At 39.3% G+C, this 16,929-nt stretch overlaps 1 protein-coding gene across 3 annotated transcripts in view; it reads right to left on the reverse strand.

Annotated features, from left to right (window-relative positions):
- Window positions 1-1,098: 1,098 nt before the first annotated feature.
- Window positions 1,099-16,929, reverse strand: part of LOC127654136 (voltage-dependent L-type calcium channel subunit beta-4-like) — a 32,090-nt gene continuing 16,259 nt past the window's right edge. For 2 of the 3 annotated variants that reach the window (XM_052141156.1, XM_052141158.1), the window contains 11 exons: window positions 16,542-16,664; window positions 14,946-15,073; window positions 10,690-10,739; window positions 10,418-10,437; window positions 10,152-10,232; window positions 7,736-7,794; window positions 7,465-7,574; window positions 6,185-6,336; window positions 5,935-6,030; window positions 4,410-4,598; window positions 1,099-3,310 (listed from right to left, as the gene is read on the reverse strand). In XM_052141156.1, the coding sequence (XP_051997116.1) occupies window positions 3,026-3,310; window positions 4,410-4,598; window positions 5,935-6,030; window positions 6,185-6,336; window positions 7,465-7,574; window positions 7,736-7,794; window positions 10,152-10,232; window positions 10,418-10,437; window positions 10,690-10,739; window positions 14,946-15,073; window positions 16,542-16,664 (1,293 nt within the window). In that variant the 3' untranslated portion in view covers window positions 1,099-3,025. The remainder of the gene's footprint in view (window positions 3,311-4,409; window positions 4,599-5,934; window positions 6,031-6,184; window positions 6,337-7,464; window positions 7,575-7,735; window positions 7,795-10,151; window positions 10,233-10,417; window positions 10,438-10,689; window positions 10,740-14,945; window positions 15,074-16,541; window positions 16,665-16,929) is intronic. The other variant, XM_052141157.1, reaches the window with a different exon arrangement.

Consider the following 16,929-nt stretch of genomic DNA (forward strand, 5'->3'; position numbering starts at 1 on the left):
CTGTAATGTCCCAAATTTTGGGGGATCTCTGATTTTGTCGAACTTCATAGGGGAACTTGACAACGATTTTTGAAAAGCATTCCACTACAGCTGTAAAATGTAATTTGTAACATATTCCATTGGATTACTCAAGGTCAGTAATGTAATCTAATACTTTGGATTACGTCTTCAGCACTGGTAGATTTTTTTCACTTGTTGTGACTATAAAAACTCAAAATACATGTTAAAAATACATTCTCTGAAAAACCCAAATATCTCATGCAGTGTTTCTAAAACATGATTAATTAAACTGATCTTGTTTTAAGGATTTTGTAGATATTTTTACAGGAAAACAATATTATCAATATTATCAACAAATTAATATTATGATTTTTGTCCTAATATCAAAGATCTTACTAGAAAAAAAGAAATTATGATCTAACGTGAATTTTCTTGATAATAAATATGATCGTGTCTGGTCACGTGTGCATGTAAAATGGCTAGAAACAGCATTTTAGCTTAGCGTAAAGCTAACAATTTACACAAGGTTTATTTCTATTTCTTCTGCTCCAAACGTACTTCAAACGGACTTCTCTGTCTGCTCGTATGAATGTCACACATCATCAGAAAGTGTTTCACTGCTGTTCAAATGCACTTTGGATCATTTATATGTTTAAATGTTTTCCATCTGAAAGAACTAAATATTAAATGAAACAAATGACAATAAAATACAAAGTAATCTCTTCAGTAATCCAATGTAACTGTATTCTAATTACCAATGATTTAAATTGTAACTGTAGTGGAATATAGTTACTTATATTTTATATATGTAATCCCATTACATGTATTCCGTTCCTCCCCAACCCTGTATATATGTTACAGTAAGTAGCTTGAGATTTATTGACAATAACACTTAATTTTGTATGATTAAAAACACACAAAATCTTACAGAAATAGATTTTTAAAAACCTCCTTTTCAAAATGGAAAAAAGGCACTTGTTTTATAGTGTCCCCAGTGGTCATACTGGGGTCAAACCATAAAATGACTGCAGACTTTCAGCCATTTCCGCAGACAGATCACTCCATCTCTAATAAGTAAATAAGTAAATATCACACAGTTTCAAAATGTCCATTTATTTTTCTTCTTTTCTGTTTTGTAAAAGAACTTAAATACTGCTCGATTTGCCTTATACACAATAATTTTCCATAAAACATTTTTTTCCTTCAAACATTTTTAAAATTAAAATTATATGCATGCAATTTTGCATTTCTAACTTTGTCAATATTCACAAAAAAAAAAGAAAAAAAAGGGCAAAATGGACAAATTTGTATTCTTTTAACTGGAGCTCATATGAAGCTGCTTTGAAACAGGAGAGAGCAAAATGACGAGGAGATGAACAACGTTCCGGTTTTACAGGGAAGATCCATCTGATTGTCTCCGGCAGCATATTCAGAGATGAAGCTTCTGTTTGGTCATGTTCAAATGGGCATCAACTGCCAAATTCCACGTTCATTCAACCTCATTATATTATTAACAAATAAGCATGCTCAATAGACAAATGCATACAGAAATACTCGTTTGAACTGCTGTCCTTAGATTTTCAGAGTTTCTTAAATTTTTTTTGTTTGTTTTTTGAAAACGCACAAACTAGCATAAATCAGTAAGGCGAGAATATGCAGGCGAGGGAATCCATGGTTTTCCAGGGCCTTGGGTCTTTAAGTTTCAGGTCTGTGTCTGAACTTCTTCCATATGCTGACGATCTACATGTCCTCTGCCAGTCCCTTTCACATTGAAAACATAAGAGAAGAAGATTGACTCTTTACGGGTTTAGTCTGTAGTCTCTGTGTATCGCTTGCTCCAGTTGGCAGGGTGGCACACAGGGTGCCATTCACTCCTAAAGAATCAGAACTAATGTGACCTGTTCATTGTATAACTACATTTAGTGTTGAGAACAAAATATCTGTTTTTTTTAGACACCAAGCACCCTTGAGAAAAGATGGATCAATCTAAATTACAATGCTTCAAAGTGCCATCATTTCAGCTTAACGATGGGCTCATAAACGATGAAAATGAATCATAAAAGGTTAATGGTTGCTAACTCTACTGAGGCCTTGATCACACTTGTTCAGCATTCCTATGAGCATCTTTTTAAGCTGTCTTCCTAACTAGAAAATAATGCCTGATAACAAATGTGTCCATGGACTAGGATGCAGTGCTCTCATGGATGGTAGGATCATGCTGAACTGCACAGATGCCTGTCTACGACGTTTGGCTGTAATATTGTGTGGCTGAATCTACAGTAGGAGTCCTGATGTTATGTGGAAATTATTTGGAAATTCTACGGCCTAACATCCAGCAGCTTTGGAAAACTCCATGATCATGGTATTTAAGACTCAATCTCTGTAACAAAAGACAGCTGGCAGTAGATTTGTGTTACATCATTGACATTTTCCATTTTGTCAGCCACTGTACTCTCTCAGGGCCTGCTTATGATGAGCAAAGATCACGCCACAAACCTATGGTCTGTCTGCTGATGTTATGCACTAATGAACGGGGAAGCATGCAATAAGGTAACATGCCGGCAATAATGACATAAAGACCAACTGAGCTTCTAATTCAGTTTTCAGGGATGCTGTATATCCCCGTAGAAACTTAGATTCTCTGATTCTCTGCCATTGCTAGCTTCATTGAATTTTTGCTTTTAAAGGCAAACCAATCATTCCATTATATTTTAAGGTAAATGGTTGCTTGGTTCGGCTTAAAACCTGCCCTTTACAACAGAATAGACAAACCAAAAATTCAACAAGCATTTTATCATGTGAAAGCATAACAACGATCAAGTTGCTGCTCCATTGCATGTTGAAAAGTCCCATTTTCCCCAGGCAAACAATTTGCCCTTGTGTAAGCAGATGGAAATGCTTTGTTCAGATGACTACCCCCCCACCCCCCCAACATAATGGAAGATGTATACAATTCTGGACAGAAGCCATCTTGGCTTGGTGGCTCTGTGGCTCAGGCTTGGAGGATTAGACAGGGCAAGGTGGCTCAGAGACGGTGTCGTGAGTCCTGGCTGTAGCTGCCTGGGGAACTGCGGTTGCGGTGGGGCTTGTAGGTGTCCTGGTAGGGGTCCTGGTAGCCCTGCTGCTCTTCCACGTAGTTGTGGTCTCGACCACTGCTGCCATGCTGCGAGCCAGAGGAGCCCCGGTTTCGTCCCTTGTGCGCTCGCTCGTTGTGGTAGTTCTCGTCTGAGGTCATCAGGTTGCGGCGTTCATTGGGGGTGGAGTGGTCTCCGGTGTGGTTGGCTTGACGTGTTTTTTGCCCTTGCTGATTCTGATGTACAAATAGCAAAAAAAGTAAGAGCCTATGATATTAGGTATTACAGTATGAGCAAAAGTAGCTTAATCACTATATACATAATGTAGCAAAACATTGGTTTTAAAGTTTTAGGCTTTTCTGCGTAATTGAAATGCATCAGAGCTGCTTTGCCGTTGTCATGACACTTAGCATGCGTAGCATGAAGTTACTATTTACGAACAAATTCTCAGCAGTGACACTTACAGGTTCTTTTGGCACCCTAAAAAGAACAGCTTTAGATTGGTGCATTTTCTGGTTTGGTATGCAGAAATACAGCAAAACAGGGTAAACTTTAATGCTAGTGAATTATTATTTTAGAATTTCCATTTGCTCCAATGGCAAAAGAAAAAATCTAGCCGGATCTCATGAACATTACGTGATCATGGCACCATTTATGCAATTTAAAATGACGTGCCTCATTACACGTTTGGCTGCAGTTTCCTAGTGAGATGTCCAGTGGGGGGTGCCAAAAGCGAGTGAAATGGTGTCGTAATCAGTCGAGGTTTTTAAGGTGAATATTAAATGGAGGTTTTAATGAGTAAAACATACCTTCCTAACTTAAAACTTTAACCTAAACCTAAACAATAGTGATCTAAAATCAAATAAGAGGTAAACAAAAGACATCCGTACGCTTAACCAACGCCTAAACCCAACCGATAGTGTCCTAAAAGCAAACACGACATGAAAAGCACATTTTCTGAAGTAACCACATCATCTCGTGCTCCTTCTGTGACGCTCTCGTTTCACCTGTCAGATTGCACGCTTGACTGGTCTAAACCATGTCCAAAATCAGATGAGCTTCCGCAAATGCCAATCATGTTGGAATAAGTGCGTAAATGTAGTTGAGTCTGTAATGGAATTAATTGTAGAAATTTGTGGAGAAGAAGAAGAAGAATAAAATTATTTAAGAGCAACATTATGATTAATCTAACTATTTGTAATTAGCCAAACAGAAACGAATTTCTTCAAAAATTCCTTTCAAGCTAAAACTTGGTAGAAAGTTACAGAGTGACATTAATTGCTGATAAGAAAGACGAGCTGATGTATATGTGCATAAACGTGTGTGTTTGTTCACCTGCAAACCGGAGATGGCAGACGTAGTGTAAGGGGCCAGGGCGGCAGGGCCAAGGTTTCTGCCCAGCAATGGGTTGAGTGGGGTGCTGCTGGAGGTGTGGGTGGCCTTCCAATATGCCTCAAGATACTCAGCCAGGTGCTCACATGCATCTTCCAACTGATTCTCATCCAAGATGATGTCAAACATCTCCTGTTATAGAGGAACTCATTTACACACAGCTATGCCATGCACAAACATTTAAAAGTATTACAACTGTATTCAAAACTATATAAAACAGTTGTTTCTTTATTCAATAGGGCAATTATAGCACATTCATTTAGTGCAATCATTTAAAAAATGACATATTTCATCATGGACTCTGACCCAATTTACTGTCCTTTTTCTCTATCATTGGGGTACCACTTAAATGTAAAGCATGCCTGCCCAGCCCAGCTGCTACTACAATGTGCCTCGCCAAACCACTTAGCGAGAGCAGGCAGCATATAATGAGTAATGAGCTGTTCAAACAAGATGCTTTAACTTGACACAGCAGCTCATGGCGCAAGACACTAAAAAACAGCGAGACGCAACGTAATGTCCCAAGATGTCCATCTGACACACGTGTATATAGAATAACAATTAAAAAATAGTGCAGACGTAATGCAAGAACGCATCCTATGTCAGCTGCACCTCACTGGATTGCTGTGGACTATAGGCCAGTGACAGGATTATGTTCAATAATATGAAATGTAACAAACAATATATTGACTTCATAAAGAGATAGATGGAAATTCTCTCATCATTTATTCACCCTCATGCCATCCCGGATATGTATAACTTTCTCTCTTCTGCAGAACACAAATTAAGATTTTTAGAATAATATCTCAGCTCTGTAGGTCCAAACAATGCAAGTGAATGGGTGCCAACATTTAGAATCTGCAAAAATCACAAAGTCAGCATAAAAATAATACTTATGACTCCGGTGGGTAAATCCATGATTTAGAAGGGATATGAAAAAGTGTGGATGAGAAACAGATCAAGAAATCTCCACCGTTAAACCAGCCCTTACCAGTAGGTGGCGATAAGCATGTAGAATGCTAATGGCCAAAAGACATGTATAGTAAAAAAGGACTTAAAGATTGATCTGTTTCTGACCCAAACTTATTATATCACTTCAGAAGATATAAATTAAACCACTGGAGTCGTATGGATTACTTTTACGCTGCCTTTATGTGATTTTTGCCGATTACAATTTCTGGTCACCATTCACTTGCATTGTATGGACCTACAGAGCTGAGATATTATTCTACAAATCTTAATTGATGACAGTCATACACATCTGGGATGGCATGAGTGAAAAGGATGGGGTGAGTAAATGATGACAGAATTTCCATTTTTGGGTGTACTATCCCTTTAAGGCACTTTTTGTTATGTCCTTTCAATGCTTTACATTTCCTCCTCATTTTTGGACTTTTGGACATTTTGAATTCAATTGACAGTACAACTGTTGAGATTTTTCCTTGTGTATGTGAGAGAGGTGACGCACCGGAGGACACTGTGCTAGTTTATCGGCTGCTACGAGCTGTACATTGAGGTGTTTACTCTGAGACTTTCCTCTGGACTTGATGAGCCTCTGAAGGACCTGCAGGAGAGATGAGTTGGTTATACACCAAGAACAATAACAGGAAAGCCATCATTTCTGTCAAATGCTGGAGTTAACATGTCTAACTTTGCAGTTTGATTGGTCTTTCTCTTATGAAACAGTAAAATTATGAAACAAGAGGGTATACTGGTACCTTTGGCGAGGACACTTTGACATGGACGATAATGGGTGAAAGTGAAGTCTTCATCAGTTGAGCGGGATGGTTGATGGTGTCTGCGTCCAGCACAACCAGCTGGAGTGAGCGAGCCAGTTCAAATATGCGCTCAATCTCACTTTGTACCTCAGCTGCACACGTATACCACACACAGAGGTAACGATATTAGTTTACAGTTGAGATGCAGTTAATGAACAACTGTTCCTTGTGTAACATTTGATTGCTGTATGTCACTTTACAGGACATTTCAGGTTCAGTGGCAGGCTGTCGAATACCACAGGAAATTATTTAAACTCATTCCCCAGTTTGTCAAAATGTTAAATGTGTGTAATGCATTTAAAGGGACAGTTCACCCAAAAATGAACACTCTCATCATTTACTCACCCACATGCCATTACAGATGTGTGTGACTTTCTTTCTATTGCAGAACACAAATGAAGAGTTTTAGAAGAATATCTCAGCTCTATAGTTTTACTCATTGCAAGTGAATGGTGGCCAAAACTTTAAAGGTCCAAAAAGATTATAAAGGCAGCATGAAAGTCATTATCCACACTCTAGTGTTTAAATCCATGTCTTAAGAAGTTACATGATAGGTGTGGGTTAAAAACAGATACACTTTTAAGTCCTTTTTTTCACTAAAAATCTAAAATTTTACTTTAACTTTCGCATTCTTCATGCATATCGCCACCTACTGAGCAAGGAGGAGAATTTACAGTAAAAAGGGCTTAAATATTGATCTGTTCTCACTCACACCTATCATATCACTACAGAAGACATGGATTAAAACACTGGAGTCTTAATCTATTAAAATTACATTTATAGTGTGTCCTATTTGGCGCTTCAAAGTTTTGGTCACCATTCACTTGCATTGTATGGACCTACGGAGATGAGATATTCTTCATAAAAAATGTGTTTGTGTTCTGCAGAAGAAAGAAAGTCACATACATCTGGGATGACATGAGGGTGAGTAAATGATGAGAGAATTAAAATATTTAGGTGAAATATCCCTTTAAAAGGGAAGCTTTTGGGACACGCGTACAGCACTGCAAAATAATGTTTAATCATCTTTTTATATATATAAATGCTGCCTAACATCTACTTTTGTGTTCCATAGAAGAAAGAAAGTCATACAGTTTTGAAACAACAACAAAAAAAAAAAAACTGAATTGAAATTTTTGGGTGAACTATCCCTTTAAGTAAAATGTAAAAATATTCCTTGACACTTCATAATGTGTGATTTGGCTCTCTGTGTGTCTTACCAAGACTGGATCTGGTATTTGAGCGCTCGATAATGGCTCTCTTGCTGGGATTATTAAGCACTGATCTCTTTGCCAGAGAGATGTCTGCCGTCACACGTGTGATCGTTATCCTAAGGCGATACATACATTTATCTGTGGTTAGCTGCAGTTCAAATCTGTGATTATAACATTCCTGCTTGTAACATTTGTAACAGAGCTTTATACATTAAGAGTAGAATCACAATACATTTAAATGACAGTTTTATCATTTATAACTCTTTATTTCACTTACCTGCCATCAAACCGATGTTTCAAGAAATCAAATAGAGCTTTCTGCATCATATCAGTTACCTGTACAAAAGATAGGAAATGTATTTGTTGTTCAGTTGTTAACCAGCAGGCATATCACCCTGTAGCACCCACTGAAGCTAATCAGGGTTTAGTCTGGTCAGTACCTGGATGGGAGACCTCTTGGGGAAAAATAAGGTTGCCGCTGGAAGAGGTATTCGGGAGGCCAGCAGGGGGTGCTCACACTGTGCTCTGTGTGGGTCCTAATGCCACAGTGACAGGGACACTATACTGTAAAAAGACACTGTCTTTTGACTCTCTGTGGGTAGGGGTGTAACACCGGTGTCCTGACCCTATTCCCCCACTGGCCGTTATCAATCATGGCCTCCTAATAAACCCTATCCATTAATTGGCTCTTTCACTCTACTCTCTCCTCTCATAGCTATCCTCACAATAGCTGGTGTGTGGTGAGAGTACTGGTGCACTATGGCTACCGTCACATCATCCAGGTGGATGCTGCACACGGGTTGTGGTTGAGGAGAGTCCCCTGTAGTGAGGCCACGTCCACACTAATAATAATAATAATAATTCCTTACATTTATATAGCGCTTTTCTAGGAACTCAAACACTTTACATAGCATAGGGATGATGATGCGATGGCAGGCATAGTGCGCCAGAACGCCCACCACACACACCAGCTATTGGTGGGGAGGAGAGAGTAGAGTGATGTAGCCAATTCAGGGATGGAGATCAATACAAGGCCATGATAGATTGGGGCCCCAATGGGGGGAATTTGGCCAGGACACCGGGATTACACCCCCTACTCTTTACGAGTGACCACATTAAAAAGTCAGGACCTCAGTTTAACATCTCATCCAAAGGACGGTACCTTTTTACAGTATAGTGTCCCCGTCACTATACTGGGGCATTAGGACTCACACAGACCGTAGGGTGAGCACCCCCTGCTGGCCTCCCTAATACCACTTCCGGCAGCAACCTTGGTTTTCCCCAAGAGGTCTCCCATCCAGGTACTGGCCAGGCTTAACCCTGCTTAGCTTTAGTGGGCAACCAGGAGAGAGCTGCAGGGCGATATGGCTGCTAGATTTGAATAGAGCTTTTTTGAAAATGCTCTCCCAAGTGGATAAATTCTGAAAATGATGACATATTTGTTGTCATGTGACGCAGTCATGTGATCATTTTCAACCAAGAGAATCAAGATGGCGCCCCGTGTTATAGCGTCGCTGTTGTGCCTGATATTCGCTTTGATAACGTTGTTAAAGATAAATATTACTTTGTACAGTTTTGACATTGCATTCCTTGAAATGTGATGGGAAGTTGACTCGGAATCGGTGTCCGACGACGGAACACGCGGACAATTGCTTTTCAGACTGTACACGCAACAGTGACTTTTGCATGTGCAGTAAGGGGATTTAAGCATTTTTAAGTGTGGACGACTAGTGAAAACGGCAATGTGGACAAAGTTTTCGACGAGTTTCCAAATGTATCCGTTTATAGTATTCATTAATTTAATTAATCCATTCATAAACGCTAAGCTGCTGTTTGAAAAAATCCTCACAACAAAGCAAATCTGCATCTAGTTACACCTTAACAAGTGCTTGTTTTCCTTAATCACTTTCTTATTCACATTGTCCAGCATCGATTCCTCCTCTTAGCCTCCTGCATGCCTTCTTTCCCACTCTGATTTCCTCCCTCCATCTTCTCTCCCCTTTCTAATTTCAAACCGTGCTCTACTTTCTAGCATTGACGTCTCCTGGACCCCGGACGGTTGTTGCCGTGGTAACACAACGGCGGAGAGGAGGAGTATGTTTTTGTTTTCTCTGTGTGAAGAGATGGAGAGACTGGAATAGATATTATATTTTGCTGGTATCAAAAACCCAAAATGTGCACAGACATACGCAGCATGAACTAAGAAAGCCAGCTTTATGGCCTTGACACAAACATTTTCTGTCATGGTCTTTTTTTATGGTGACTTTGCTAATTCACCAATAAGAACTCTCCAGAAAACCCTTTGACAAAGCATGCTGTCTATTATTAACAGAGACTCAAAGTTTAGGACGATACACCTCTGTGAGACAAGATTTCGGCATCATTTGAGACAACAGTCAGTACGTTTTCAAGCACAAGCTACGGCAGGTTTTTGCGCAGTCTTTCTCTGCCTGTCCTAGTATCCATAACACAATGCGTAATCAAATATTTGTAGAAAGGACGTCAGTTGAGGAAGTCCCGGTCTCTTGCGTCACCTCTGTCTTTCTGAGTTTGCGTGCAATGCAGAGGCCAATTGTCAGACTGGTATGATTTCAGTAGGATTAATTCATTGTTTTAGTCCGACTCAAATGCATGTAAATGATGAGTGAATTAAGGGCTTGGGAACTGTTCACATTCATTTCTTCAAAACTCACCTCATATCCTTTCAAGGATGGACCGACCAGAACCACAGGCCTCATGGAAGGCACGACATCATATGGAGTCACATATTCAGTCTGCATATGAGATCATGGGTAAACAACACAGCAGACAGATAGACACATCAATTAGCTATTATATGTTAAAGCACAGTGAATTTTCAGTTTTAGGTTTTCAAGCACAAATGGTCTTTTGAGGTCTTTTGATACATTCTCAGGAAAGTTGGGTGAAGATTCGTCCATCCTGTAGTAGACACACTTACCACTTTCTGTTTCTGTTTGCCTGTACAAAGAGAGGGAAAAGAACGAAAGTCAGAATAACGTACTGTTAAGATGTGCAAATGTGCGAAAGCGATTAAAGCCATTCGTGATTCACTGTCCCATGCTCACAAGAAGATGCTTGTTCTTTAGCCTTACGCAGGACAGTTTTGAAGTAAAATCATCCACTGATGAAATGAATTTACGATTCCTGTGAGATTCCTGTAACCCCGCCCTGATCTCCTATCGCCCCATCCCCTACAGATCATAGGCTCACCTGATGACATCACATCCCCCAAACTGGAGGAGGAACTTCCACTGGACTTACTAAAGAGATGAGCACACAAACAGAGACAGAAATAGAACAATATTAGTCTTCCTGTCCGAACACATGAGTAGACTATACTCTCTAAAATCTCTACACTTATCACCAGGCTGAGACGGAATCTGCGTGTGCAGAACATCACAGAAAGCTCTGCAGGTTTCCCCAAAAATGTACCACTTTTAATTCCATTCCATGCAGAAATGTCCTCAAAGTCGGTGCAAATAATTCTAAAAAGGTCAGTAGATTCCGTCTAGGCCTGTTTATCACTATGTGCTATAATTTCTTATTTCTAATTGTTTTTGCACAAAACCTAGTCAGACCTACATTGACTCTATGGCAATGTCCATGTGTTGTGTGACCTAGAATTGATGTTGCATAGTATATATATCTGATAGTCACCTGGATTTGAGGGTCAGTCATCCGATTTCAAACTGTTAGCTGGTGTCATGGGTCTGATACCCAGTTTTGAACAAATCCGAAATCCTAAGCAATCTCAACACATATAAATGAATGAAACCAGTCGTTCTATAGTATCAACAACCCCAAATACTAACTCGATTTAGTACCTACGTGCTGTCTTGTTGACGGCTGCTGTGTATGGTGTACGCTGGTGACGCTTTATTTCGGCTGTGTTAGAACGGTTAAAACGGTCTTTTTATGAAATACATGAAACTGTGTGAAACTGTGCAATCCAGATGCAGAAAGCACCAAATATTTACATAATACATAACCCTGAAAACAAAGAGTAATATATAGTTATGCTCCAGGAATTTGCAAACTATAACGAGCCAGAACATTTGCGTTTTTGCCAATTTCTTTATTAAAACGCAATACTATGAACCTAGCAAACTTTGACAAAACTAGCAACTATTCTTTCATAAGCACATTTCAGTGTATTTTCAGCTATCTTCTTAACAAACTTAAAGCACCTGAAGAATAATTAAAAGGCTATAAGACTGTCAATTATACACAATGTGCATTGAACAATGGAAAGGTGAAAGGGAAAAATTAGCATTTTTTTATGGTAAATGGTCTGCACTTATATAGCGCCTTTTTAACCTTAGTGATATTCAAAGCGCTTTACACTGTGACTCATTCACCCATTCACACACACACATTCATACACTAATGACAGCAGAGCTACCATGCAAGGTGCTAGCCTGCCATTGGGAGCAACTGAGGGTTCAGTGTCTTGCCCAAGGACACTTTGGCATGTGGAGTCGTGTGGGCCGGGAATCGAACCACCAACGCTGCGATTAGAGGCCGACCCGCTCTACCAACTGAGCCACAGCTGAGCCCAAAAGATAGTAGGAAAGATTTACTTAAAGATTTACAAACTTTTATTGTAAAGTGTATTCTATTCTGATATTTCATCAAGGGATGGCCCTGTACATATCCACAAAGATCTGGACAAAGCCCCCGATATTCACTGACCATAGAACTACCCCTCGTGGCATTACTGATAGTGGGTTGGGCGAGCAACCTTCGAGTACCAAGAAAGCCCAGCAGCATCTCTACTTTCTTCGAAGGCTGAGGAAAGCACATCTCCCAACCCCATCCTCACTAGATTCTATAGAGGGACTATTGAGAGCATCCTGAGCAGCTGCATCACTGCCTGGTTTGGGACTTTCACCGTTTCAGACCGCAAGACCCTGCAGAGGATAGTGAGGACAGCTGAGAAGATCATTGGGGTCTCTCTTCCCTCCATCAAAGACATTTACATAAAACACTGTATCCGCAAAGCAACCAGCATTGTGGACGACCCCACACACCCCTCACACAAACTCTTCACCGTCCTGCCGTCTGGCAAGAGGTACCGAAGCATTTGGGCCCTTCAGTTCCTTCAGTTTGTCATTCTCGTACAACAAGAAATGAGGCAAGATAAATCATGAATAAAAGTGAGCGATGACCACACATTACAATGATATATGGACATTATTGAAACTCATAATAATGTTTTAGGCTAGTTGTGTTTTCTTTTTTTGTATACCTTGATAAAAGTCATGATCAGCAGCTTAGAATATGATAGATATGCTTTGCTGTCATTTCTACTCTGTAGAATTGTAGACACGCAAATTTTAAGAGCGTATAATTAGACTTGTTCTGCTCATCAATGACTGTTTTTTGTTCAATGCAATTACTTAAAAGTTTAGCGCCAAGTACAGGAGTGAAGGCGCAACTTAAATAAATGATCAATGAACGAATCAATTAACAAATCTGAATGAATCTTTTTGGTGAACAGATTCAAAGGAATCGAGTCACTGAAACAAATCTAAATTAGCACCAATACCTTAAAGACACGAGTTCTTTAGATTACATTTTTACTGATAGTTAGGTTTAGGTTTGGGGATTAGTGTGTCGGTTAGGATATTTGGTTAATACAATATGCATTCCTGTTAACTGCATTATATTATTTTCAATTAAAAACAACTCACTTTAGAACTTCCTGGCGCCACTCTGTGGACATTTCACACTGAAGCCGGAGCTCACGAGAAGGGTATGGCTGCAGGCATTGCTACAAAAAGGGGCGGTTGAAGATATAGGGAGCCCCTTACCTAACCCTTTCCCTAAGGGTGAGTGGAAGTGACGCCCCATTTTGGAGTAACTCCGCCCTTTTTTGGAGACTCTGCCCAGCCTGCAGCTATACCTACTGTACTTGGGAGCTCACAAAAGCCCATAAGTTCAACGACACTTCCAACTTTGGCCACTGGTGGCAGTGTAATCCAATACTAGGTCTCTCATCTGGTATTCTAATGCAATAGCCTAGATTTGTGAGGTTCATGCCATCAAATATAAAATATGTGTCAAGGGTTATGACCAAGAAATCATTTGTACTAATCACATTTGGATGAACAGAAATTCTGAACACAATGTCTAAAAACTTGTTCAAACAACTTTTTATGGAGAACACTGCACCAATTTTGAACGGGCTACCACTTTGTTACCCACTGGTCTATTATCATATCACTGAATCCATGTTTTCCCAGCCCTAACATCACCTGAAATAAACCTGATTGATGACGGTTGCTTTAAATGTTTGTCAGATGTCCTTCCAGAGTAAGTCTGTGGGTCTTGGCTGGAATTAGCTAAAATATAGTAGACTAGACTTTACTTTGATAACCAATGTAACACTGTTGAAGGATGGGTAAGGAGGCGGCGAGAACCGGCTTGTCAACATAAATGATAATTTAATTAAACTCCAACCAAAAGCATAAACAAACACACACATGACGGACATGCCCGTAATTCTCTCTCTCTCGAACCATCGTCACCGGCCACCCTTATCCCTAGCGCGCCTCATCAGGCCGATTGGGGACCGAGCGCGTGATATTCCGACCCGGCCCCCCCCCTCCGCTCCACAATCAAAAGTCAGGCTCTACAAGACTACTCATCTGGTACTGCATTACTGTCACTAAGACATGAGGCTTATGAACAACAATTGAAGTAAACTGTGACAAATGTGCGATCTGGGGTCAAATTCATAGTCATAATAAGTTAACAAAGGTGATGCTCATAATAACAAAGTGTTTGATATATAAGTAACAGGAAGCAAAGCAACAAAAGAAGCAACAGATGGGAAACATTCAGTCCCGATATACAATTGAAATGCAAATCCACCACACCCTACTTCCAGAATATGATAAGCAGCGCCGTGCTCCCCGAATTATAGAGACAGAAGCAATTTTCCTTAAAATGTTCCAGGTCATTTCTGTTTTTGAAACGCACCACCCTTATTTAATGGCAATGTGTATGGAGTGGAACATTTATGGAATCATTCCAAAACTGAATTCTGGGACTTCTATCATCTCATATCCGACCATTAGACATGCAGTGACATATACTGTAGACTTAACATAGCTAATGTATTATAGATTTAACATTCTTAATATTCTCTTCATTTAAGCTTTTGCTGTACGTCATAGCAACTAAAGAGCATTTGGTTTTCTACAGATTGAAAATGGCACCAAATTGTTTTTCATCAATGGATCAAATCGACAGATTCTATAACATGCAAAAATGACTAAATGCACAGCTTAAAAATATGTAGTGATGCACTTTTTGGGAATATTCACAGAGATATCATTGCATGGTTCATTTAAAAAAGAATAGAGGAACAAGGCTTTTGTTGTTCAGAATATTTAGGACCATGAGGTTCTGGAAAATCAAATGCTCCATCAATTACGTAGGAAGGCTCTCTGTCTGCTTACCCTTGCACACGGCTTTTTTTCTGTTCCAGCTGTGCTCTGATGTGCTCCAGCTTCAGGGGGCTGGGGATAAAACCAATCTCACAGCCTTCCTTCACCAGCCTTCCAATCCACCAGTCATTATTAAACTTCTGCATATGGAACAGAGATTGGACAAAAGAAATGAAAAAGCAACTTTAGGCAATTGTTTTTAATTCACTAGTTCATTTTGAATGGTTCGGTGTAACAACTGAATTTTTAAATGCATGCATCTCAATTACTGGGAGTTTAAAAGAGTTGCATGCATCATCATTATAAGTGACCAATAAGATGGCTTTAATGTGTTTTTTTAATCATTATTATGTCTGTCAGTTTCTAGTGCGTTTGCTTTTTATTCTTGCACCTGAAGCCAACAGTACCAATCTTGATCTGTATATATTATTAGGTTGATGTGCGTTGATGTGTATAAGAGCTTTTCTCACTGAAGGTAAGGCATTTATTTGGGCTTTAGTGGGGTGGTTTATAAGGGTTACAATTTTATATTTTTAAGGGTAATCATAATAAATTTGCCATTGCAGGTGCGGTGTGGCCCTGCATAACGCTAGATGCTGTTTCTTCACATCTGTTCCTGCATCTGTTTCAGTTGGGAAAAAATACCTCATGGTAAATAACAAGTGTGAATTGTATGTTGTTCCAGAAAGGAAAACTCAACATATATTTGATAACGACTGCTTGCCAAATAAGAGCGATCTCTAACAAGTTGGGCTCAGGTGCATTCAATAATGCAGGACATTAGATCCAGATCAGGTTTTGTGATAATAATGTGGGAAATTGTACTATAAAATTTATTTAACTTAAACTTACATTTATGCCAGCACGTATAATCCACATTAAGTGCAACTGAAAGTGGAGCTGACAGGTCCAAAGATGCAAAACTAACACTGAACTTCTACCTTATCTCCAGATGTTGTTGGCTCTTTATTCATTTGACATTTAGTTTCTCCTTCTGCGCTTTCAGGAGATGACAATTTTACAACAATATCTTAAACACAATTAGGTTAAAGACTATATGACTATATCACAACAGGCATAAAACATTGAACTCAAAACGTCAACGCTTATTGTAGCTGGAGAATTATGCCTAAAAATGCTCTGATGGGCTTTCAGCACATGTAAGGGGCCGTCATGAAAATTCCACCCACAGCACAAAAACGTCATGGGAGTCCAAGTATTCATTCATTAATTCATTCAATTAAAATGGTATTTTATTATACTATATATATATATATATATATATATATATATATATATATATATATATAGAGTTTAATACAGAACATGCAAGCCAGTAGCATTGAACACTTGGACACCAGTGAAGTTTTAGCACAGTTTTTGGACTTATCAGCGAATATATTGAACTTAAATGAAACTTTACCCTGCTAAATTATATAATGCAGTCATAATGTATTGATGTTTTGTTTAAATATAATTAGTTAGAAATAATTTTACCACTCCAATTTAGGGGGGCCACACTGGGGGTGGGGCAAGGGGGGGACTTCCACAGGGGGACTTCCACCGACCCCCAAGTCATTAGTGAATCTTTCCACCAGGCCACAGTACCTCTTTGATATGCAGGAAGTCTTTTGGATCGAATGATATGGCAGTTCCTGGCACAGGCACGTCTTCATCCAGCGCACCACAATAACTGACATTAGTCTTCACGGCAAAGGCCACCGCTTTGGCCTGAAAGTTGATGTTTAAAGAAATTCAAAAGTTAGAAGCACATGAGATGATCTGTTTTATATTATCCTGGTCATTTGTGACAAGCTTTGCACAAGAGTCATTAGTTATGACCTGTAAAAATAGTATTATCTTCATATAACAAAAGTTAAATCTGATGGTATTTTAAGTCACGTCCAACATGTTTTAAAATGCATTGCAGGTGAATAGTGCTTTATGCAGATGATTTTCAAATAAAATGTAGCCTCCTATATACATGTACATGTGT

Source organism: Xyrauchen texanus, chromosome 13, assembly GCF_025860055.1.
Source record: "Xyrauchen texanus isolate HMW12.3.18 chromosome 13, RBS_HiC_50CHRs, whole genome shotgun sequence".
NCBI lineage: Eukaryota > Metazoa > Chordata > Actinopteri > Cypriniformes > Catostomidae > Xyrauchen > Xyrauchen texanus.